Raw genomic sequence first — 24,588 nt, 5'->3', positions numbered from 1 at the left:
AATTCATTGTGGTATTGGCATAAGGATAAACAGACAAATGGAACAGTGTAGGGTCCAGAAATAGGTTTACACTTAAGGTACCACTGCATTTCAATACAGGATGGTCTTTCAAATAAATAGTACTGAGTCAATTAATTAAACTCAGCCCAACCTCACAACATAGATAAAAATGAACCAAAGGCAGGGCATAGTGGCTCACACCTGTAATCCACACTTTGGGAGGCCAAGGTGGGCAGATCACGAGGTCAGGAGTTCGAGACCAGCCTGGCCAACATGGTGAAATCCCGTCTCTACTAAAAATACAAAAATTAGCTGCGCATGGTGACACATGCCTGTAATCCCAGCTACTCGGGAGGCTGAGGCAGGAGAATTGCTTGAACCGGGACCCGGGAGGTAGAGGTTGCAGTGAGCCAAGATTGTGCACCACTGCACTCCAGCCTGGGCTACAGAGCAAGACTCCGTCTCAAAAAAAAAAAAAAAAAAAAAAAAAGAACCATAGACCTAAGTGTAAAAGATTTTCTTAAAAAAAGCTTCTAGATGAAAACTTGGGAGAAAATTTTAGGATCTTGGGATAGTAAAGATAAACAGGATGCAAAAAGCACTTACTATAAAATATATGATTGATGTAATTTTATTTAAATTAAAAACTTTTTATTAAGGGATACTCTTAAGAGTAAGAAAATGACACCACAGTCTGGAGAAGGTCAATCTGCAATACATATATATATGACAAATGTTTCATATTTTGAATATATAAAGAACTACAAATAGGAACCAGGTTACTCAAAAGTTTTAATAGACAAAACACTGGGATGGATACTTAACGAGAGAGATCCAGGTGACTAACATGCATAAGAAAAAGCTCTCAATATCTTTAGCTCTAAGGAAAATGCACATTAAAACTACATTGAGATACTACTGTATTTCACCAAAATAGCTAAAAGACTGACCATACCAAGTATTGGCTAAAACGTAGAACAGGCAGAACTCTCACATATTGCTGGTGGTCATGAAGTTGGTAGAACTGATTTAGAAAACTAGCTGTATCTACTAAAGCTAAAGCGTATATACACTATGACCCACTCATAGATATATACACAAGAGAATGAGGTACTTCTGCCAAAAACATGTTTAGGAATGTTCATAAATGTTTTATGATATCCCCAAACTGGAAACAATTTAAATTTTCATCAACAGGAAAATGGATAAAATGTGGTATATTTGTACAATGGATGACAACGTTAAAAAACTGTGACATACAACACCACGGCTTAGTCATATAGATAAAATGTTGAGGAAAAAAGTCCAGATACAAAAGAGCATACATTTATGCTTTCTTTCATATTAATGGGTGGATGGATAGATGGACTCCTTAACTATCTATAAATACGTAAGTAAATACCTATGGTGATAAAGACCAGAAGAGTAGTTCCTTTGTCAGGGTAGACAGGAGCATAAGAAAGCCTTCTGGGATATTGGAGGATGTGGGACAATCAAAGCATGAGAAAGAATACTTGTAGCAAACTTATTTGTAATAGTCCCAACCAGAAACAATGTAGATAACTCTTAATGGTATGCTGAGTGAATATACTAGACTATGCAGTAATCATAAGTGGAATATAATATGTGGCAGTGAATAAAGTGTATAACATCTCACAATGTTGAGTGAAATAAAGTCATAATAAAAGAATACACACTGTATATGAAGTTCAAAAATAGGCAAAAGTAAACTAGAGTTTTGGAAGTAAATTAGTTGGTTACCTTTTCAGAGGATGGTGGGGCTAGCGACTGGAAAGGGGAAAGGCAGGGTCCTTTTAGCATGGTAGTGCTCTGACCTACAGGGGAGTCGTGCCATCATTTATTTTGAGGTTTTTCATTGAGCTTTACATTTGTATTCCATGCATTTTTCTATAGGATTATACTTCAGTTAAGAAGAAAAATAACTAAAAGGTTTGTAGCTACTAAATGAGTTTTAACATTATAGGTGTTTTCTATTAAAAAACAAAAGATCTGTGCATAAAAACTGAAAAAAATATGACTTTTTTCCATTTACTTCTTTTGCATTTTACCTGGACTTTTCAATATTATTTAATAAAACCATACAAGATTTACTTTTAGGAATTCTTTGTATATTATAAAGTTTAAATGTTTTCCTTCTAAGATTTAGAAAGGCAACTTTTAAACAGATGCATCCATATCTGTCTTAGCTTTCTGTCCCTTTATTAATTTGGTAGTAATTTATAAATGACAAACATGCTTGTAATTTTGAATTTTATTTTATTTTATTTTTTTTAAGATGGGGGATCTTGGTCTGTTGTGTTGGGTGGAGTGGCACAATCATAGCTAACTGTAGCCTTGAATTCCTAGGGTTAATCCATCCTCCTGCCTCAGACTCCCACTGTGCTTGGCTCAGTTCTCATAAACACATGCTGTCTTCTGGGACAATGGAGAGCTCATTATTTCTTTCTTTTTTTTGAGACAAAGTTTCGCTCTGTTGCCAGGCTGGAGTGCAGTGGCACGATCTCGGCTCACTGCAACCCCTGCCTCCCAGGTTTAAGCAATTCTCCTGTCTCAGCCTCCCAAGTAGCTGGGACTACAGGCACATGACACCACGCCCAGTTAATTTTTGTATTTTTTAGTAGAGACGGGGTTTCACCGTGTTGGCCAGGATGGTCTTGATGTCTTGACCTTATGATCCGCCCACCTCAGTCTCCCAAAGTGCTGGGATTACAGGTGTGAGCCACCAAGCCCAGCGGAGCTCATTATTTCTTATCAGATGTACAGGCAGACCCAATAGTAAAATTTAACTCCTTCTCTTTGTAGATTTTTTTATTTGCAGCAATTATTGATACCTATTATTTGGTTTGGCATTCATAATTATTTGTCACATTGAGGATAATAGATTTGTGGTTTACTGTCTTTGCAATTTTCAGTAAGAGCCATGTCTACTAATCTTTTTTCCTAGTATTCACTGAAAACATTCATATATAAATACAGTTTTTGGTGAGCAAAATATTTTCTATATAGTTTAGTTCAAATAAGAGATTATGTATTGACATACTTGTTCATATTTCTCTTTTTCTAGAGAAAATCTCTTCATGAAAACAAATTGAAAAGACTACGGGAGAAAGTAGAAGTCTTGGAGGCAAAGAAAGAAGAATTGGAAACAGAAAATCAGGTGTTAAATAGGTAATGTGTTTGTATATGTATCTTCCCCATGTGGTGATTTTGATGTCATAGAACTTAATCTCTAAGTATAACATACCTTCTTTTCTTTTAAAATGTGCATTTAAAAGATTGCTAAAACAGCTTGATAACTCCTAATGGACTATTCTGTTTATCCCCCCAACTGAAGGTTCCTCCAAACCAAAAGGTCTCTATCACATGCCAGGTGTTAGTGTTATGTTTGGACTAACAGAAAAGGTCACTGACTTTGGTAGCTAGGAGTGGTGTCAGCTCGTGCTGCTGAGACAAGACAGTTGTAGCTGTTGCGTAGTTCTGAAAGTTGTGGCTACAGCTTTGAATCAAAGGTCAGTTTTTGGTTTCCTGGTGTGAAGAGTTATTGAGCTATGGTTTCGCGTTTTGCAGTCACATCCAAGCATATTCGATGATCAGGATCGTCAGTATTTTTAAAGGCAGAGATTTGTCATACTAAGTTGGTGGTAGTGGCATTATATGACCCGTTTGATTCAAGTTAAGAAAAATCTTTTGATTTTAGTGAATTAGTGGTAGTCTCCAGCACCTTAGCTATTAAGTATTCAAATTTTCTGTAGTGGAAATTGCCTATAATATCATGCAGTGATGTTTTATGATGTGCACTGGTGTTCTTGGGTGCAGTTATTATCAAAATGCGAACAATTGTTTTTTAAAGAACATTCTAGAGTTTTCTAGACTGTAGAATTACTGCCAGCCTTACAATACTGTATTCCAAAGTAGCAAGCCACCTCTAGTTTATTAATTTTGTAGTAATTTATAAATTACAAACATGCTTGTAATTTTGAATTTTGTTTCAATTTTTTTTTTTCTTTAATAGGCTCTTGGTCTGTTGTCCAGGGTGAGTGCAGTGGCACAATCATACTTAACTGTAGCCTCAGACTCCTAGGCTTAATCCATTCTCCTGCCTCAGCATCTCAAAGCACGGGTATTATAAGCATGAGCCACCATTCCTGGCTCAGTCCTTCTAAAACAAAATTAAACTTACTTCCTCTTCCATAAACAATATTGAAATGTTAGCAATTCAAGATTGGCCAGCTATGGTGCAGATCATCTAGAATTTTGACTGATTTTGAAATTATATTTGACTACTTTTGTGATTAATGGTTATGAATGTCATGTCCAAAAAGATGATGATCTGTGAAGGCCTGGAAATTAAGCCTTTTTTCTCCATGTCATTCTCTCCTAAAGTCGTGGAGCTTCACGTTTGTGATTACCTATTATAATAGGAAAAACCAGTGTTTTTCCTATCCTCACACAGTCAACACAACAATTCTGACACCAGATGTTTGAGGTTTTTTCCTATATATGAATTAATCAGTTCTCCAATGGACATGAACTAGGTGTCCTATAATTCAGTAATTATAAGTCTGATACTATCTACCTGGATTTAGCATGAGATCCCACAAGTAGAGGACTCAGTCCCACAAGACTGCCCCCCAACTTCAGAATGCAGCCATAAGCTCCAGGTTGTAATCCGTGCTTCTGACTGACAGGCTAAAAATGGCTATAAATTGGGATTCCCATGACCTGCTCATCATGTTCCATTAATTTGCTAGAGCAGCTTACAAAACACAAGGAGACTTCACTTATGTTAACCAGTTTATTAGAAAGGATATTACAAAAGATATAGATGAGCAGCCAACTAAAAGAGATACATAGGAAAAGGTACGAGGAAGGGGATGTGGAGCTTCCATGCCCTCTCTGGGCATGCCTGTCTTCAGATACCTCCATGTGTTCAGCAGCCCAGAAGCTCTCTGACCCCGTCCTTTTGGATTTTTATGGAGGCTTCATTACATAGACATGATTGATTACATCATTGGCCATTGGTGATCAACTCAACCTTTAGCCCTCTACCTTCCCAGATGTTATGGGGTAGGGTTGGAGAGTGGGGCTGAAAGTTCCAACCCTCTAATCATGCCTTGGTTTTTCTGGTGACCTGCCCCATTGTGAAGCTATTCAGGGGCCCGCAGCCACCAGTCGTCTTATTAATACACAAAAGATACTCTTATCACTGCAGAGATTCCCAGAGTTTTAGAAGCTGTGTGCCAGGAACCAGGGCAAAGACCAAATATGTATTTCTTACTATAATATCATACTGACATTTAAAAAATTAGATTGAACTATGTGAAATTCTCTACTTGTCCATATTTCACCTATAAAAATGGCAATTTTGTAAGGTTCAATTCAGCATTTTCTTTACACTTGACCCTTGACAACATGGGCTTGAATTGCATGGGTCTACTTATATGCAGATTTTTTTTCAGGCAAACATGGATCGAAAATACAGTATTCACAGGATGTGAAACCCACCAGTTCAGAGATCCAACTTTTCCATTATGTGAGTTCTGCAGGGCTGACTGCAGGACTTGAGTATGCATAGGCTTTGATATATGAGGACTAATCCCATGTGTATACTGAGGGATGAACTGTATTTTTATTTGATTCTTTCTGTAAGATAAGGCACTCTTTTGGTTTAAAGAATCTCCCTTTAGATTCAGGATTCATGAATGGAGGTGAGTGGGAGGGTGAATTTGGAGGAATGAGTACCAAAGTATCAAAAGATTTTAGATCTTTAATTAGCAAATAAAACTTTATAATGAGATGATAGCCTGCAATGCTAATGATTGCATATGATTAAGATGTTATATCATGTTTCTGTTTATCTTTCTAGGTAAACAGATTTTTTATTTATATATTATATATAGATAGATCTCATAACTTAGAAATCTTTCTCTTCCAGTTTAAAATTATATTCTGTGAATCATACTGTGCTTCAATAGGGTATAACCATATTTAAAAAACACTTCTTTTTCTCTTTAAGACAAAATGTTCCTTTTGAAGACTATACCAGGCTTCAAAAAAGACTAAAAGATATACAGAGAAGACATAATGAATTTCGAAGTCTAATTTTGGTTCCTAACATGCCTCCAACAGCATCTATCAATCCTGTTAGCTTTCAGTCACCAGCCATGGTTCCAAGCATGGAACTACCATTTCCTCCTCACATGCAGGTATGAGCATTTATTTTAGGGGAAAAAAAGAGTTAGTCATACATTTTTGTACGTCTTTATATTTAAATGTGGTGATAAAACTCAAATTATAACTTTGGTCAGTGCTCAAAATTCACCACAAAAATGGCATAAACATTTAAAAGCAGTTTTAACTTCTTCCCTTTCATTTATCATAGAAATTTGCTGATTTCGGTTTCAATCATGATTCTTTAGTGATGGTGCTGGGAGTGAAATATCTTACTGGGCAATTGAAAAGAGGAAATTTGATTGAGTCCTTGAGTAACCTAGAGTTTGTAGCTTACTCATAATGTTAATACTAATGACTACTGAGCATTTACTAATGCAGTGAACTGTGTGTGTTCCATGCAATGTCTAATACTAACGAAAAATGCTTTGAGGGCAGATATTACTATTCCTAATTCATAGATAGGGGAACTAAGAGTGAAGTGACTTGCGTAAGGTCATAGCTAATAAGTGACTAAGTTTCAAACCTAAACCCATTGAACCCAAAACCTGGGTTATTTCTATTGTATCAGGCCCCTGAGGTATTGAAGAAATCAGATTGTTTGATTCGTTTTTAGAAGATGGACTATTAATAAGTAATTATGTTTTATAATATTGTAAGCACAGATGATTTTAATCACTGAATTGAATCTCAGGCCAAGTGCTTTGTTTATAATAAACTTCTGTTAAACACCAGTGTTGTTGGAAAGTTGCCATGTAAGTATACCTGGGCCCGGCATTAATATTTTCTAATTCACTCCCTGGTGAATTTTATACCTAGTGAAGAACAGACTACGGGTGTTGCTTAAGGCTAGAGCCTGAGGCAGGAGAGAAGCAAAATAGGTGATAGTTTAGCCCATGCTACTTTTTTTTAGACTGCTACAGTGGTCAGCACTTCCTTGCCAGATACTATAGGCATATGTAAAAGAGGCAGACTAAGGCTGCTGCCTAACAGTTACTTTTATACTAGTTTGTTTAATAGTTTCTTTTGCTATGCTTTCTCTACATCATTTTAAGGAGGAACAACATCAAAGGGAACTCTCTCTACTTCGCAAAAGACTAGAAGAACTGGAAACAACACAAAGAAAACAATTAGAGGAACTTGGATCTTCTGGAGAATGATGTTCTTGGAGAACAGGCAGATCAAAAGAGGTGAAGTCGGTGACTCAGTAAAACTTGACGTTTTAACCTGTGGCATTTAGATACATTTTACTGTTTGCCAAAACACTTGAACGTGCCTCAAGAAAAGGTACCTACTACATGCTGTATTGCGTGACTATCATACAGATTTTAGAATTCTACAAGTGAAGCATTAAAAGTCTCACATATATTTAGAATATTTGACAGTGGTTTGAGAATGTAGAACAATATCATTAATTCCCTCTTCAAAATGCTTGGCAATAACTGGGTCCATACACATCTTCTGGTTTACTATATACAAAAAACTGTAGTTGAAAAAAGATGACAATTTAAAAGTCAGCATAAAGAATGTAAAGGTATCTACATACATTACAGAAGGCTACCTTTTCTAAAAGCTGTGTGCACATAATTAAAGAGCTTAAATATTTTAATCTACATATTGTCTTGTGTTTAACTTTACATCAACCATATAGCATATATTTGGCAATATGATGACAGTCTACTGATTTTGGCTTCATTAGAATAGAGAGTAAGTGCAACTAATTAAATCCTATGGCAGTATTAACAAGTGGGCCATTGATTGTAATACTTGAACCCAGGTAGGTACCTTTATAAGGGTTGCTGGAATTTAACTTTACTTCCCCACTGCTGTGGAGCTAACCAAATAATTATGTGTTTTATTTGTGTCCCTAAGTATGCTTATTTTTTTTTTACTCTACGCCCATTGGAAGCTTTTTAAATGTGACATCTTTTAGAGGAATTCTGCTGGAATAATTCCATGTTAATGAGGCGAAAGCTCAGGTCTCCCAAATTAAGTTCATTATCCAAAGGTCTAAGGTCCAGGTTGATAGTGGAGGCCAGGATTGTAATTGAGCAGTCCTTAGCACCATTTAGCAAGAAACTAGGTTTACTTACTACATAATATAGCTGCTTATTCACAGTGTATACAGTGATACCTTGTCTCTGAAAAATAATTTCCATGGAGCCATTTATAATAGATTTTTATCCTAACTAGAAAATGGAAAAAAGACAGTCCACAGTTACATCAAAATGTTTATTTTTTGGATATAGACATTTAAAACATTCATCTCGAAGAACAGCTTCAATCAGGTATACAATAAGAAATAGACTTTAAATCCTAATACAGAAAAGGTAACAGAATTTTTTAAATGCTGCTGTAGACACTAGTGTTAGAAAAAAAAGTTTTTATAAATGAATTGTTTTGCACCAAAAAAATATGCAAAGAAACTTGAAAATAGAAATTGTTTGCCATTTGTTGCTCTGGTTGCTGTTTAATATAGACCCAGTGACTGATTGTCTTCAGCACACATCTAATTTGGCCATTTACTGCATTTGGCTAATGTGATCCAAAATGTGATCTAGATAGTGCTTTTCACTGGAGGATTGACAAACACGCTACATACATTAGTGAATCTTCATACCACCTCAGTGAGGTAGTTTAGAAATATTATACAGAAATTGAGGCACAAAGAGGTAAGTGACTTGCCCAAAGTTCCCAACAGCACAGTCCCTGGAAGAGGAGGTAACTCTCCACACAGGACTCATGTGCCAGAAAGCTGGACAGGGACACCCTCATGTAGCATTTAGTAAATACTTAGATAAAGCTGTAGCTGATCCTTTGAGTTTTTAGTACCCTAAAGTAGGGGAAGTCTTTTGGGCAACTCTCCTACTCTTGGCTCTCAACTCTCCTACTTTTGTTCTCTTATGAACTTCGCCTCTTTGAAGACTGTAGCAGCCTTAGATGGGGACCAGACCTCTCTCTCACCTTTATTCTGATAGGTAACCTATTTGGTAGTTTTGTTTGAGGTGTGTCCATCGGACAGACAATGGTCAAAAGCAACAGGATCGGGAAGGTGCCTATCAGGGGTAGTAACTGCTTATTTTCTCTGATCAGTTTGTAGAGGTGTCACCACTCTCATGCTTTTCCAGATAATTCAGGAGCAAAAAGGAATTGCATTTATCTAAGACAAATCCATATTTAAATCCTGATGCTCCATAGATTGTTGGTAAATGATTTCAAGGAATATGTGATCAATGTTATTTGACTTGAAAAAATTTCTTTCCTAGAGGGGGAATTTGGAGCACCAAGGGTAAAAGGTGCCTGCCACAAGAAAAGCTCAAGAGTTGCCAATTATGCTGTTTACTTCTTCTGGTTTAATAGAAGGAAAACACAGTGGTATTAAAATTGGTCATGAGCAGCAAAAATTCAGGAATAAAAAATCAGCACTAAAAAGACTACAGTATAACTGGATAGAGAATTCTTTAAAAAGAAAGGCATGAATAAATGGGCATTTTAAATTCTTTCTCCTGTGAGGAATACTTTCCAAAAGTACATAGTAAGACTAAGATACCAAGTTGTATACTAATATTTTTTAGGCCTTGGGCCTCAAATATATATATTTATATATAATACTCCAGTGTGAACAGCAATTTGATGAAATGTAAAATGTATCTTTTTAAAATCACACACAAGAATTTATAACCACAGGGTTCACCAGAAATCTAAAGCAAGGAGACACTCATATAGAAATTGGGTTACTTTTCCACAGATTGTTCTGATCAAAGGTTTTGAAACGAATTAATGATTTTTTTGTATAATATCCAACATGTCCACTATCAAATACATTTAGTATGAAAAAATAGATGGGAAAAAAAGGAACATACATTAGAACAAAGTATCTGGTTAAAATGCTGTTCATTTAAATAAAGCCCACTCACTCTCCTTACTTTAGAGGTCCTTGGTGAAATGGAGGTGAGTCTGATGGAGTGCAGTTGATGACCACTGAAAAACACGAGCCCTTTCAACAATGTTGCAACACTGTTAGTTTTTGGTTTAAACACACACACACACTCACAAATGCTAAGTGTACACTACCAAATTCTGCGGTCGCCTTTTCCAAGAACTACTGGGGAAAGTTTCAATGCTGCAAATCCTCGAGGTTGCCTTAACACCCCCACCTTGTTTCCAGATGACTCATTTCACATTTTGTTTTGAGCATTGACAGTATCCCTTTACAATGCAGAGGTGCAGTGTAGCACAAGTGCTACATAGCTGTAGTTTTCAGATAAAACCACTTATATCATTGTGCTTAAGTGGAGACTGTAGTTACAATACTGACCCTCGCTTACTGGCCCTGTATTCTCTGTAAACAAGGAGGCTGTTTGCAACAACCACTTCAACTCTATTTACAGAAGGGTTCCCACAGTATACACACAGGCACAATAGTTGGTATGCTTTCTAAAAGCTGTGCATGTGCCTTGGTCTCTTAAAAAGACAGTGCTCAAAGTGGAACCTATGTGCAAACAAGAAATTAACGACATAGAGTAGCTCAAGCAGCCATTTTGCTCCCAAGTCGTCTGAAGAACTTTGCCAGATTAAGCCAGGGCCCAGAGTGCTTACATCCACTTGCATTTCTTCTTTTCATCAAATAAGACTTTTACATGCAAGAGTTGTTTCTGAGCGTCTTCCAGCCCTCGTTCTCTTTCTAGTTTATTTAGAATCTGTTGACAATTAGAACAGTTATTTTAGATATTGTGGTTTTAGCATTACAATTCTGTTTTTTGCATACCTGATGGTATGAGTGGTAAAATCTGTATGAAACAGATGCCAACATTTTCTTCCATCATTTACGTACTCACTTTGCAAGTTGTTTTGCTAAGTCATTATCACAGGATCAACAATACCTTGGCTTAAAATAGAAGCTCGCAAGAAATACCAACTATTTGCTTTCAAATATGGGGCCAGGCTTCCAAGGCCCTGCTTTATGCATTATGTCACAGCCATTCCAAGCACAGCAAGCATTCCTGGGCAGCCAACATGCAGGCAAGTATTTCTCCTTAAATGCAGCAGGCAGGGACATCCTGGTCAGAGACAGATCCTTCCCTTCCCTCCCATCTGGGCAGTATAGTCCCTCCTCTTCCCTCCCTTCCCCAGTGCTTCCCTTCTCTCCCCTGACCCCTGGAAAGAGGGATGCTTATCATGTTTAAGGAACTCATTGCCTCTACCCTACCTTAGAGCTTCACTTGATCTTCAAGTAGCAAATGGAATTGGTGAGCTATTCTCACCATTGACATGGATAGCCTGTCCCAGCATGACTGATTGGGGGGGAATCAGGGAAGGGGGAGTTAACATATGTTTGGAAACAAAGCATCTGATGAATGTGTCTGTGTGAATTTCCAAAGAAAAAAACCCAGATTAAGGAGAATTAATCATAAAGGAGAATGGTTTATTGAAATAGTTCCTTAAGTTAGAAATATGTCATAATTTCATATAACTATTGAATACAGAATCTAGGAGATTTTACAAGCTTAGCTTTCATTTTTAGCAGATTACAATCAAGCATAAGCTGACCCCATTTAATAGGGCCACTACTTATTCATCAGTATTAACTTGAGTCAGTGTGGCTGTAGGCCCCATGAACTCAAATGTAAATTTAGGCTGGTCCAAATGTGGGCAGCATGATACAACTTTAAGAGGGGCAGCCATGTGCAGGGTCTGGCTCAGTGCCAGGATCCCCCATCTCAGACAGGCTTCCTGGCATCCCTTTCTGGCCTTTTGGGATGCCAGAGCTGTTCTGAAACTGACAGAATGCTATAACCACATCCTGATGCCTGACTCATAGGTTTATAACAATGTTATTTAAAATCTTACCTCATCAAAATATTTTACGATGTATTTGTAAATTTCTGTCAAGGCCACTTCTTCATTAAATTCATTTTCGTGTTTCTAAAAAAAAAAAACTTTTTGAGAAATTCTGAAATGACTTAAACCAAATACAAGCTTTTTTTTCTGCTTTCTAACGATACCTTAGATTCCTGAGTTAAAAATTCTTCCATTTCTGAGGATGACAATGGAGGCAAATCCCTGATTGCTTTGTAATAAGATTTTACTTCTTCTTTGTAGGTTGGGATATCCTTGGCATAGAGAAGCTTATTAGTTGGTGCTTCCTGGAAAAAAAAAAAAAAAAAGGAGGTGGGGGACAAATTTATAATACACCAATGTAGCTGAACCCACACCACCAGTTTTACCTCTTGGTAACAAGGCTTCATGCAGTAGGCCTTCAGTGTTGTTGACTGAATGACTGACTGCTATCTAGATAGTTCTGGTGAGTCACTGTTATATTCAGGCAGATTAAATGCTAATATATTCTGCCTTCCTCTCATAAAAGAACCAAAATTATTATTTTTGCATGATTTTGAGTTACTGTAACAATAGAACTTATTTCAATCACAGTTCATTACTAATGGTTGTAAAAAGCCTGAATTAAAACATTTGCTCTCATCCTCACCCACCAGTGAATTTGGCATTTATAAAAGACTTGATTGTAGGTCTGATTGAGCCTTTTATATAACCATGAAACTGGTAAGTAATTGGCAGTCGCAGATTTTCTAGGTTGTCCCTTTTATTTCATTAGATTATAAAGATCTTCCAGTTTCTTTAAGGAAGCACATGGTCATTAGTATTGGTGGCTCTGATGTGTGATTTTGCAAAGTTTCCCCGGCAGTTTGAATGTTTCTATGTAACAATAATGATATTTAAAAATTAAATATTACTTTATTTTTAAAAGTCATTATTTTTCACAAAAGTTTAAAAAAATTCTACTCAGGGAAGATAGGTAAGTTAATGATAGGGCTGATGTCCTAGTACATTTTAAAGAACCCATGAGGCTGAATCAATGGCTTGATGAACCATTCTGAAGGATGTCTAGAGTTGGAGATAGTATAGAGATTTTCTTATGTCAAATTTAAATGGAACCCAGAAATCATGCTATTACTCATTCATTCGGTAAACACTCTTAAGCAAGCACTAGGGCAGGCATTGAGTGTACAGTGATAAAGACCAGTGGCTGCCCTTGAGAAGCTTACAATCTATCTAGTTGCACAAACAGATTTACAAAGTGCTTACTATGATACAAATAATTAGCAGCAGGAGTTGACAAAGAGAGAAAATTTCTGACAATTCTGCTACTTTGTGTGGTCCCAGGCAAGACGTGTAACCTCCCAGAACATCAATTTTCACATTTATAAAATAAGGGTAATAATAACTACCTTATTTGGTACTTTTGAGGGTTAAGTGAAATGTTAAGAACATAATTCATAAGCACCTGTTTTTAGTGTGAATAAACATTTAAGTGCCTTTCAGTGCGCTGCATGTTAAAATGAACTTTATTAGTCAAATGAAGAAAGTGCTGTAGGAAATACACTGGGGAAAGTTCACAAAGTAGGTGTATTTAGACCGATCTGAGTCTTTTACAGTTTCTGGTCCTCATTAGGAAATCATGTTTGTTGAATGAATGAAATGTTTATGATGAATGAATGAGTTGGATTTTACTAGAGAGAGGCATTGTGAGACAGGTAAGACGAGCAAAGGGATGTGAGAACAAGTTCATGGTGTGAACTGGGGAAAAGTAAAAGCTGTAACACAGTGGGTGTGTGGAGTGTGGAAGACAGTATTGAGGCTAGCAAAGAGGCCTGAAGCCCATCAGGAGGCACTATGGGGCACTGTGAAGACTTTAGCTGGTAGGTAATGGGAAATATTTCCTTTTTTCTGAGACAGTCTAACTCTGTTGCCAGGCTGGAGTGCAGTGGCACAATCTCGACTCACTGAAATCTCTGCCTCCTGGGTTCAAGCAATTCTCCTGCCTCAGCCTCCCAAGTAGCTGAGACTACAGGCGCCTGCCACCACGCCCGGCTAATTTTGGTATTTTTAGTAGAGATGGGGTTTCATCGTGCTGGGCAGGATGATCTTGATGTCTTGACCTTGTGATCCACCCGCCTTGGTCTCCCAAGGCTGGGATTACAGGAGTGAGTCATCGCACCTGGCCATATTTGCAATTTTTAAGAATCAGACTGACATCAGATATATGTTTTAGGAAGATTACCTGAGAGACAGTGAAAAAGAAAAGTTTAGGGATAGGTGGACAGCAGGGGGACAGGGACACCAATCAGGAAGCAATTATCCTAGTAGGGACAGGATGAAGTAATAAGGCTGAGGAAGGGGGAGGGAGGGACAGACATTTGAGACAGAAGTGAGTGGTAACCAATAGTTGGGGATAGAGGTTGGAAGGAGGAGGAGTCAGAGATAATGTTGAGGATTCTACCTTGAGAGACTAGGCAATGCTAGGGAAGACAAAAGCAAAAGCAGGTTTGTTTTGCAGAAATATTGGTGATAAAGAGTTTAGATTACAACTGGGAGTCTGAGGCACCTACGGAACATCAGTTTCCATTCATACCAGGGACTCTTAAAGCCCTACCCAAGAACTCCTCCTCAGTGTTCAAAGATCCAGTAGGCAAAGATATTGCTCAGTTTAGTGTATTTTGGAGCACTCAAATAAGACCAAAACATTTCTTTCAAAGTTTGCTCTGTATTTTTATCTTTCTTTGCATTCTTGGGGCTTTTGATCAGCAAAGAAAACCATAGGAAAACAGTACTCATGCTTTGATTGTAAAGTGACAAACTGTTATTGTTAGAAATCTCAGGCAGGATTTTCTATCCCATAAGCAACGTGTTACATTCAAATAGTCATTTTATGTATATTCAGGTAGAATTGATTTAGGCAAATTTCAATAGTTTCACATTTTGGGTTATCAGTGTCTATAGAATGTGTTTCTAGGAAACAAAATGCATACTTTATGGTAAAGTTTTTCACAGGCAGAATTCTGCAGTCTGGTGGGGCTAATTATTTTGGTTTTCACTTTTAAAAAATTAGACTAAAAATAATTAGATTTTAAAGAACAGCAAATTTACAGTGGCCCTTGCTATTTCTCTTTAACTGGTGTAGTTTAAACCACTTGTTTATTATTTGAATGCTTAGCAGGAAGACAAGTGCATCAGACTCGTAAGACTACACACAAATACTCAAGCTGGGCCTTACCTTCCCTAGTTGCTGTTCTGTGAGAGAAAATGCATCCATGAATGCCTGGGCAATCACTGACAAACAGCCATCTATGTGTGGCGTCTTCTTAATGTCAAAGACAAACTGAGGGTTCTTCAGGATGTTTACCCAGAAGCGAAGAGGAAGGCTGTTCAGAGAGAGAATAATTCTCTTTTCAAATAGGGCCATTCATGAAGCCAATGGTCTGTTTAATCACAGTTTGTAAACAGGTGTTTTCATCCTTATTACTGAAGTATACAACTCTGCCTAGCCAAACATACCAAGCAACAGATAGAAGCATCACTCTGAGAACAAGAAAGGGTTAACTGACAGAGCTACTGAAAAGGATAGAGGAGGGTAAGTTTGAAAGTGGCCATGGACAAGAATTTTCTCCAGATAGCTCTTGAATATATATATATATATATATATTTTTTTTTTTTCCCTCTCTCTCTCCTGGATTATTTCCCATCTCCTGATAGTTTGTTCATTAGCCGTCCTCTCAACACACAATCAGACCATGTCTCTTCTCTGTTCCAACCATCTGAGGCTCTCCATCTCCCTCTGGATAACACCCTGCATGACCTGGCCCTCTGCCCTCCTATCCCACTGCTCCTCCCCATGCTCATTCCAACTCCACTGTACTCCTTGCTGTTCTTCACATGTGCCAAGCAGGCACGCATCTCACAACTTGTGCTCTTGGCGTCTGCCTGAAACTTTCTTGCCTCTGGTAGTCTCATGGTTTATGTTCTCTCCTCTTTCAATACTTGGCTCAAGTGTCGCCATCTCTGTGAGGCCTTCTCTGATCACCCTGTCCTGACACATACTAACTAGCCTCCTTTCTTACTTTCTCCACTGCACTTATCATATGTTACTGTACTACTGTTTACATATTGCATTTAGTGTCTGTCCTCATTTAGTAGAGTGGGACATGGACTTTCATCTGTTTTGTTACTATTATCTCCAGCCCCTAAATCCTTGGCCCATGGTAGATATTCAAATAAATACCTGAACACGAACTTGGGACTGGTTCAAAGTCCTTCCATTATCTCCTTTTCAACTCTGACCTAGCTCATTACCTCCACCATATGCTGCTGGGTCTCCCAGCAGCTTTACTGTCCTGGCTGCTGCCCCTGCTCAGATGCCACAATCTTCAAGGTAGAATGGTGGCCCTCAGCTCCCAGGCTTGATATGGGAGTGGCTAGGAGCGGCAGGGACTGGAGATAAGAGGCTAGAACAGGCCAGGGACAGTGGCTTACACCTGTAATCTCAATACTTTCGGAGGCTGAAGCAGGAGGATGGCTTGAGACCAGCCTGGGCAATGTAGTGAGACCTCATCTCACAAAAAGTTTTAAAAATTAGCTGGATGCGGTGGCATGCTCCTGTAATTCCAGCTACTTGGGAAGCTGTAGTGGGAGAATTGCTTGAGCCCAGTAGGCAGAGGTTGCAGTGTGCCGAGATTCCACCACTGCACTCCAGCCTGGGCGACAAGAGTGAGACCGTGTCTCAAAACAAGAGGCTAGAACATGGGAAGAGAAGGGAGTAAGCCAGCATAGAGATTTGGGATAGATCTGGATTAAATGGGAGATTAGACCTAGAGCTCTGGAACTTCAGCTTTCGATACTTAAAGTGACCTGGCTGCCCCCAGTGCCTGGAAAGCCTTGAGCTTGCACTGAAAAGTTCTACTTCATGATAACTCTGAGTCTTGAACTACATTTCTTTACTGAGGAGGCACTGAGAATAAATATGGATGCCTTGCCTGTGCTTATGGTAAAATATTAAAATATAAAACCATTGGCTAATTCTCATTGTATCTGAGTACTGCACTTGATAAGTTTCTGTGCAGCATCAGAGTATGGACAGATAGCTTGGAGACTGCAAAGTAATTGATTAGGAACAAAAAATGATTTATAACATTTTCTCTAATGCAAAAATGATATAAAACCACGAATATTAATTTCTCATTCTTTGCTAGTCAACTTAAATTTGTTTGGCAAAGTCTTTATCATGCACCAAAGATAACAGAGTTTCTATTCAAGAATAGGATTCTTGGCATGTGAATGGTTTCCTTTATTGTTTAAAAATAATAACAGAATAAGAAACTACTTTGACATGATAGCTTACCAAGCCCAAAGATTCTTATATACGGATAAATGAATCCTCCCGTAACTATCCCTTTCTTTTAATGTTCTGTTCCAGATTCTTGAAAACAGTAATCACCTACATTCCCACCTGTTTGTTTTCCAAATATGTACGACGTCAGGATCTGTGATTTTTTTGTTTTCAGCCTGGGCATCCAAAAAGTCAAAAAAGTATTTTATAGCAAATGGGGCTCTGCTGTTGGGTAAACTCCAGATGCTTCTAAAAAGTTTTTCAAGCACAGAGTGAATTGCCACCTGAAAGACAGACAACATCAGATTTGGGAGATTAAAAATTAAGGCAGTGGTTTTGAAAACATAATTGCAAAAGCAAATCCAAGTTCAGAGAAAATAATGTGCAAAACAGAAAAACAAGCTAAAGAGAAAAATATAAAATTGTCAAATCAGGCCAATGCTCTCACAATATGGACAAAAGTCCTGAAAATCCATGCCCAGGTTTAGATTTGGTTCATGGGCTACTTTCTGATAACACTGTTTAGCCAACTGGGAGGATCTCTCAGAAATCTCTAGCAGTTGAAATGTCAGTTGTAGGGCTGTATACATAAACCAGGAAGCCACGGATGTTTGGCTTTTATTAGCTATGTTCAGCCTGGAAAAGCTCAAGTAATGCCGCTGTGTTCCCAGAATTTTTCCTGTTGCATATATTTCTATCATAAGGTTTTATTGTGTACTTTCCAAAGCATTTGAGTATTTTACAAAAGCCAAATAGGCTGAGCTCTATGGGACAGCTGAGAAAATCAAAAGGCTTGGGCTGTCCTCTGCCCACTAAACAAATCTCCTAAACTCTAAGCAGATTCTTTGTTATAATCTGAAGAAGCATGCCCATCAAGTTACTGGGGCCAAGTGTAGATAATAGCTTTTATAGTACTCATCATTCCAGATGGGGAGGAAAAAAAAGATCACGACAGACTTCTGTTAATTCCACTAAAAGCCAGATAAAGTAAAATTTGCTCCCAATTTTGTATTCCACTGGCTTTCACATCTGACACTTTTATGTGTGAGCAGAATTCTTAATTTTAAAGTGAAAAACAAAAATTAGTAAGATTTGCTAGGTTTATAGTCACTGACCCTTCCCATCCCCCTTCATTTTATTTGTGATTCAAAAATGGAGTTTTATTGCTCATGTATAATAACAAGTAAACAAAAAGAATAATTATGCTGTCAACCTAAAAAATAACGATAATAGTGAAATGGTGGGGAAAGAGACTGGGAACAATATTAAATCCCTGACTGAAGATACTACAGTACAAATTTGTAAAGTGCTGTTATCTTTGCAGTGTATAAAAAGAAGAACGGGGTAGGAAGTGTTTACAATTTAAACTTTCATTTTGCTTTGCTAGAAGGCACAAGGGATTTGTAACATTTTCACACTTCAGTGGAAATTAAGTCAAACACGTCATACACCCCCTAGGTAGCCATAAAAGTGCTCCCAGAACAGTAAGTGTACCTTGGTAGACAGCAGCTTTGTCAGATACATTTCTTTTACTTTGAACTTGTGCTTCCCTCGGTGTCTCTTTCCTTGCACATCTTGGAATGCTTCCGAATCTGGTAAAATCTGAAGGGAAGACAGCAGAAGCGTTACCCAAGGAGACCAGTCATGCTACAGAAGGCATGCAATTCAGCGGTGAGCACAAGGAAGCCTGAACTCACCAAATGGCAGTGGTCGTCCGAGTATTCCACATCTGAACACGAGAAAAAGGGAGAGAAAGCAGTCCGTTAAAAAAAGCAACCACAGGCTAACTGGCTTTCTCATAAAAAGCCCCATTTGTGCTATATACCAAGGTGACTTGAGCTTTTTGACTTGAGCTCTTCATAGCTACATTTTTCCCCCTACTGCATCTTAAGATCCTAAGAACAGTGTGAAGACGGGATGGGCTAGGGATTGGAGGGGGAAATAGATTCCCTAGTGATCACTGATCTCTTGCTAGTAGGAGAGGCTCAAGCTGCATTCATTTAACAAATGTATCTGGAGCACCTCCTGTGTGCCAGGGACTACTAGGCATATAGCAATGAATAAGCCCTAATTCCCACCCTGATGGAATTTCCATTCTGGCCATCAAACTTCTAGGTACATAATTATTATAAATGTAATAAAGGTTACAAAGGAGAATTATATGCTAAGAAATTATCTAACGAGATCAAGCCTAGTCCAAGAGTTTTTGAGGAAGGGATGTTGGAGCTGAATCTAATGAAGAAATAGAGTCAGCCAGGCAAATTGCAGGAAGGCCAAAAGGTAGAAAGGAACTGACCCCTTTGTAGGATCTCAAAGGACAATGAGGTGGTGCTCACAGAGCAAGCTGAGACTAGCGCAGAGTGAGGAAATGTGGCTGTAAAGGGTAAGGGAGTGGTAAATGGAAGGAAGAGAGGAAGTAAGGCATTTGGTTTTGAGGTTGAGAGAGGCTCAGTGGCTCACATCTGTAATCCTAGCACTTTGGGAAGCCAAGGCAGGAGGACTGCTTGAGCTCAGGATTTCAAGACCAGTCTGGGCAATATAGTCAGACATCATTTCTACAAAAAAATTTTAAAATTATCTGAGCATGGTGGCACACTCATGTAATCCCATCTACTTAGGAGGCTGAGGTGAGAGGATCATTTGAGCCCAGGAGGTTGAGGCTGTAGTAAGCCATGATTGTACCACTGTACTCCAGCCTGGTGACAGCAAGACCCTGTCTTAAAGATGAGACTAGCACATCTTGAAATGCTAATGGAAAATGCAGTAGATGGGGGTAGGGTGGGGGTGAAGAAAGTGCAGGTGAGAAAAGAGGTTACTGGTGGTATAAGGATGCCAAGAGGGCTGGAAAGGATGGTGGCACCCAAAGCACAGGTGAGAGAGTGGCCTTGAATGGAGGAAGGTCAGCCCACAAGCATCAAGTAAGGAAGAGGGCACATGCAGGTAGGTTGGTAGGTTTGGCATTGGCTGTTGAGGGAGTTCTGATTTGCTTTCTCTGTAAAGTGCAGGGTGTAGTCATCTGCTGAGAGGAGAGCAGTGTGTGTCAGCTTTGAGAAGAGAAGGTATACATTATGGATGACACAGAGTTAAGTTTCCCAGAGAAACCCAGTGAGAGCAAGCTGTGTTGAGGGCCCTGGTCAAGTTGGGTACCGTGAACTTATAGTGACCCCCAGTGTGCCACTGTGTGCCTTTCTTCTGTGGCTCCCTAGCTATAGGGTCAGGAAAGGATAACTGTTGGGTTCATCCAGGGTTGGAATTTTGACAGGGGGGCTGATGATAGGACAGAGGTACAGGAGGTTTGGAGCATTAGCAGGATGATAAGATGGTGGCTCTTAGTTGGAGTGGATGGGAATTAGCAGCAATGCTGACTGACTGGAGGATCCATGAAGAGATCCAAACCTAAACTTCTACTATTTGTTGGATACAATGAGTTCTATTTCTTTCTCTTCAAAGAATCGGTATGTCAGTATGTTCAGTTCTTTGTCCTCCATTTTAAAGTTTAACTTCCTTGTAATTATAGTCAACAACTTTTCCACCAATTCTAATGAGTAGTTCACATCTGTTCCCCTGGTCATTTGTTTTGTCCTGACTCAACCCAGTCACCTGCTTTGACCTGAGTCACCTGTGGTCACCTGCTCTGACCTGAGTCACCTTTAGTTACCTGCTCTATAATCGTTTTTCCTGCCACATCACTCACCCCACCACTCTGGCTTATACCCCTGCTCTCTTTAAAATAGCCAATCAGAATTAGCTTAGACTGTTGGACTGCAGTCCAACACTAGCCAGCAGGGGAACAACACAGCAGTGGGGACTACCTAGGTGCATTAGGGATAAGAACTCCTTCCTCTCCCCTGTTCAGGTAAGCCCTCACCATTGCTCCATCTGTGAGATGTACCCTTCTATAGAAGTAAATTGCCTTGCTGAGAAAATTTATATTCGGGTGCTACTTCTTTTGCAGCACCAAAAATTTACATATAACATACTCGACCCCCTAAATAACAGGCTCTTCAAAAGGCCCAATCTTTCAAGCCTAAAAAGCACAGCTCTTCGATTTTTCAACACAAAGACACCATCCTCCTTAAGCTGGAATGATAGAAACTGTCTACAAGATGGCTCCTCAACAGCCCATGTAGTGCTGGAAGGTGGGTTTCCCCCAAGGAGTCCTACCCTATTATCCTGTCTGTATAATCAGGAGCTCTACATTTCCTGTTTACACCGACCAGATGCTCCCTGCTCTAGTGAATCCAGGAATCAGAAAGTCCTACCTCTGGCTATGTGTGTGAAAGGAGCCTGTCTGGGAGAGGCTGAGAACCTTTCCAAGGGCTGAGAACTGTTTGTCTTAACTGGGGTATAATTTCTCTGGGGACAAACCTAGAACAGGAATTTCCTGCCCCAAGGCTATCAGCGAAGCAGTTCACTTTAGAGACCAGCCTATCAACTTTCCCATAAAAGCTCCCCTTTTAGTTTGTCTCTCTCCAATTTCTGGGAACTTCACAAGTGCTATCACAGGAGACTTGGACTTTCTAAGTAGATTATCTTGTTTGTTTAGTGCTTGCAAGGGGCTGTGTGATTATCTGTACTCTTCCCTCTCAGTTTGCCAGGGGGATCTCCTCTGTTAGCCCCCATCCTTTTAAAGGGTTGGAAAAAAGCTATGAGATTCTGCCCTGAACTTAGGGCTATAAAGAGGCAGCCACTTCCTCAGTGCTGGGCAGTCCAAGCCAACCACCATTTATAGTTTGCTTCTTGCAGGGATCACATTCTTAGAACTGAAAAGAGATCGAAATGGCTTTTCTCAGCTTTCAGAGAATTACATAGCAACAACTCAATCTCACCTTTGTGACAATACAGCTGAGAGAGGCAAAAAGCAATACTTTATGAAGCTGGGTGAGAACAAAAGGTTAACAATATTATATTGGTTACCTGAAGTAAAATTTGCTATCTTCTTAAAGACTTTTATAGTGGATCCATTTGATATCTGAAACCAAAGATAAAAGATACATGAGTTTTCAAAATTTAATGCATTTCTCAACTTCACCCAGGAATCAGATGGCTGGATGGATCTTTCATGCTCTTACTTATTAAATCAAATATTTATCAAGAATTACTATGTTCTGGGCACTGTGTTGGAGGCTGGGACTAAATGACAAGCAAGACAGTGTCTGTCCTCAAGGGGCTCATACCCCGTGAGGAGGCTGATGAGGCAATGGGAAGCAGAGGGGTAATAAGCAGAAGGTGGCGGCCAGGACTCTGTGGGACCGATGGGAGGTGGGCCAACCCCAGAGGACGGGAAGACTGAGCTGTGTTAGGACATTCCCCTGACTCACAGAGGTCAGAAAAGTCCTAAGCCAGTTTCATTTTTTGAGGTTAAAAAATTGTTACTTGTTATGGACTGAATGTTTGTGTCCCTTCCAGATGCCTACATTGAAATCCTAATCTCAGTATGATGGTGGTAGGAGGTAGGGCTTTCGGGAGGTGACTATGTCATGAGGGTGGAGACCTCATGATGGGAACAGGGCCCTTATAAGAAGTGACACCAGGGCCAGTGTGTTGCCTCACTCCTGTGATCCCAGCACTTTGGGAGGCAGAAGCAGAAGGATCACTTGAGTCCAGGAGTTTTGAGACCAGTCTGGGCAACAGAGATCCTGCTGTGCAAAAACTTTAAAAATTAGTTGGGTGCATTCGTGCATACTTATAATTCCAGCCACCTGGGAGGTTGAGATGGGAGAATCACTTGAGCCCAGAAATTCAGGGCTGCAATGAGCCATGACTGTGTCACTCTACTCCAGCCTGGGTGACACAGTGAAACATTATCTCTAAACAGAGGAGGAAAAGGAAGAGACAGCAGAGCTTGCTGGTCCTCTCTGCTTTCCACCATACAAAGACACAAGATGGCTGTCCACAAACCAACAGGAGAGTCTTCACCAGACACCAAGCTACTAGTTCTTTGTCCTGACCGTGGACTTCCGGCCTCTGGAACTGAGAAATGTTTGTTGTTTAAGCCACCCAGTTGGTGGTATTGTGTCATAGCAGCCCTAACTGACTATGGCACTACTCTACTAAGAAATGCTGAAATGCGTTTTGAGAAATTGGGGTACATAAAGCTGGTGTCTACCCTATGACAGAGCCATTTCACAGATAGGTTCTTAGTCCACAGGAATAAGTATAAATGTGTAAATCCAGATATGGAACTATCTGTAATTGTCCCATACTGGAAACAACTCAAACATCTATCATTAGAATGAATAATTTGGGGTATATTCATACAACAGATTATAAAACAATGAAAATAAGCAATCTACTGTTACATATCACATCGGTGAATCCTACAGTCATAATGTTGAGCAGAAGCAGCTTGACAGAAAAGAACGTATACTGACTAATTCCATTTAGATAGAGTTAGAAAAACCCAAACAGTCAAAACTGTCATGTTAGATATTTGGAGAAGAAAACAGCGGTAGTGATTAGGAAGGGCCAGGAGAGGGTTTCTATTTTTTGACGTGGGTGGTAGTTTCAGGATACGGCTCACTTGGTGCTAATTCATCCAGCAGTACTTGTAATTTAGTTTCCTTTCTGTGGGTATATACAAATTGAGCATCCCTAATCCAAAAATTCAAAGTGCTCCAAAATCTGAAACTTTTTTGAGCGCTCACAAGGTGCCAGAAGTGGAAGATTCCACACCTGATCTCGTGATAACATGTCACAGTCAAAACCCACTAAAAGCTTTGATTCGTGCACAGAATTAATTACATAAAATCCCCTTCAGGCTATGCATATAAGGTGTGTATGAAACAAATAAATTGTGTTTAAACTTGAGTCTTGTTGCCAAAATATTTCATTATGTATATGCAAATATTCCAAAATCCAAAGAAAGTCCAAAATCTGGAATACTTTTGGTTCTAAGCATTTTGGATGAGGCTATTCAATCTGTGACATTTTTTCAAAACCTTGTAAAATCACAAATTTTGTATACACTTTTTAATAAAACCTTTGAAATTTAGGCATAACATGTAGGACATGCTTAACTTTTGTTAATATTAAGTGTACAGCTCAATGACTATTCACATTAAATATATACTGACATAGCCACCACCTATATCAAGATATAAAATATTGCAAGGTCCTGAAAAGTACTCCCAGTATCCCTTTTGAGACAATGGCCACCCCATCTTCACCCAGAGTTAATCACTCTACCGTCTTCCATCACCATTTATGAATTT

General features: G+C 39.1%; 2 protein-coding genes across 3 annotated transcripts in view; one reads left to right on the top strand and one right to left on the bottom strand.

Moving 5' to 3' along the window:
* Positions 1 to 7,805, top strand: part of LOC108317933 (centrosomal protein of 83 kDa) — a gene marked incomplete at its 5' end in the record, with an annotated part of 37,028 nt that extends 29,223 nt beyond the window's left edge. Inside the window, 3 exons of the mRNA XM_037745751.1 lie at positions 3,086 to 3,189; positions 6,038 to 6,227; positions 7,248 to 7,805. Coding sequence (XP_037601679.1) covers positions 3,086 to 3,189; positions 6,038 to 6,227; positions 7,248 to 7,352 — 399 coding nt within the window. The remainder of the gene's footprint in view (positions 1 to 3,085; positions 3,190 to 6,037; positions 6,228 to 7,247) is intronic.
* A 602-nt stretch (positions 7,806 to 8,407) lies between these two features.
* Positions 8,408 to 24,588, bottom strand: part of PLXNC1 (plexin C1) — a 160,014-nt gene continuing 143,833 nt past the window's right edge. Inside the window, exons 24-31 of one of the 2 annotated variants that reach the window (XM_017548650.2) lie at positions 22,292 to 22,346; positions 19,072 to 19,103; positions 18,869 to 18,976; positions 17,495 to 17,658; positions 15,266 to 15,413; positions 12,198 to 12,338; positions 12,043 to 12,117; positions 8,408 to 10,892 (exon numbers count right to left, since the gene is read on the bottom strand). In XM_017548650.2, coding sequence (XP_017404139.1) covers positions 10,788 to 10,892; positions 12,043 to 12,117; positions 12,198 to 12,338; positions 15,266 to 15,413; positions 17,495 to 17,658; positions 18,869 to 18,976; positions 19,072 to 19,103; positions 22,292 to 22,346 — 828 coding nt within the window. In that variant the 3' untranslated portion in view covers positions 8,408 to 10,787. The other variant, XM_037745770.1, reaches the window with a different exon arrangement.

Source organism: Cebus imitator, unplaced genomic scaffold, assembly GCF_001604975.1.
Source record: "Cebus imitator isolate Cc_AM_T3 unplaced genomic scaffold, Cebus_imitator-1.0 Scaffold212, whole genome shotgun sequence".
Classification (NCBI taxonomy): Eukaryota; Metazoa; Chordata; class Mammalia; order Primates; family Cebidae; genus Cebus; species Cebus imitator.
The sequence above is the reverse complement of the archived record's forward strand: the minus strand, read 5'-3'. Positions and strand labels throughout refer to the sequence as shown.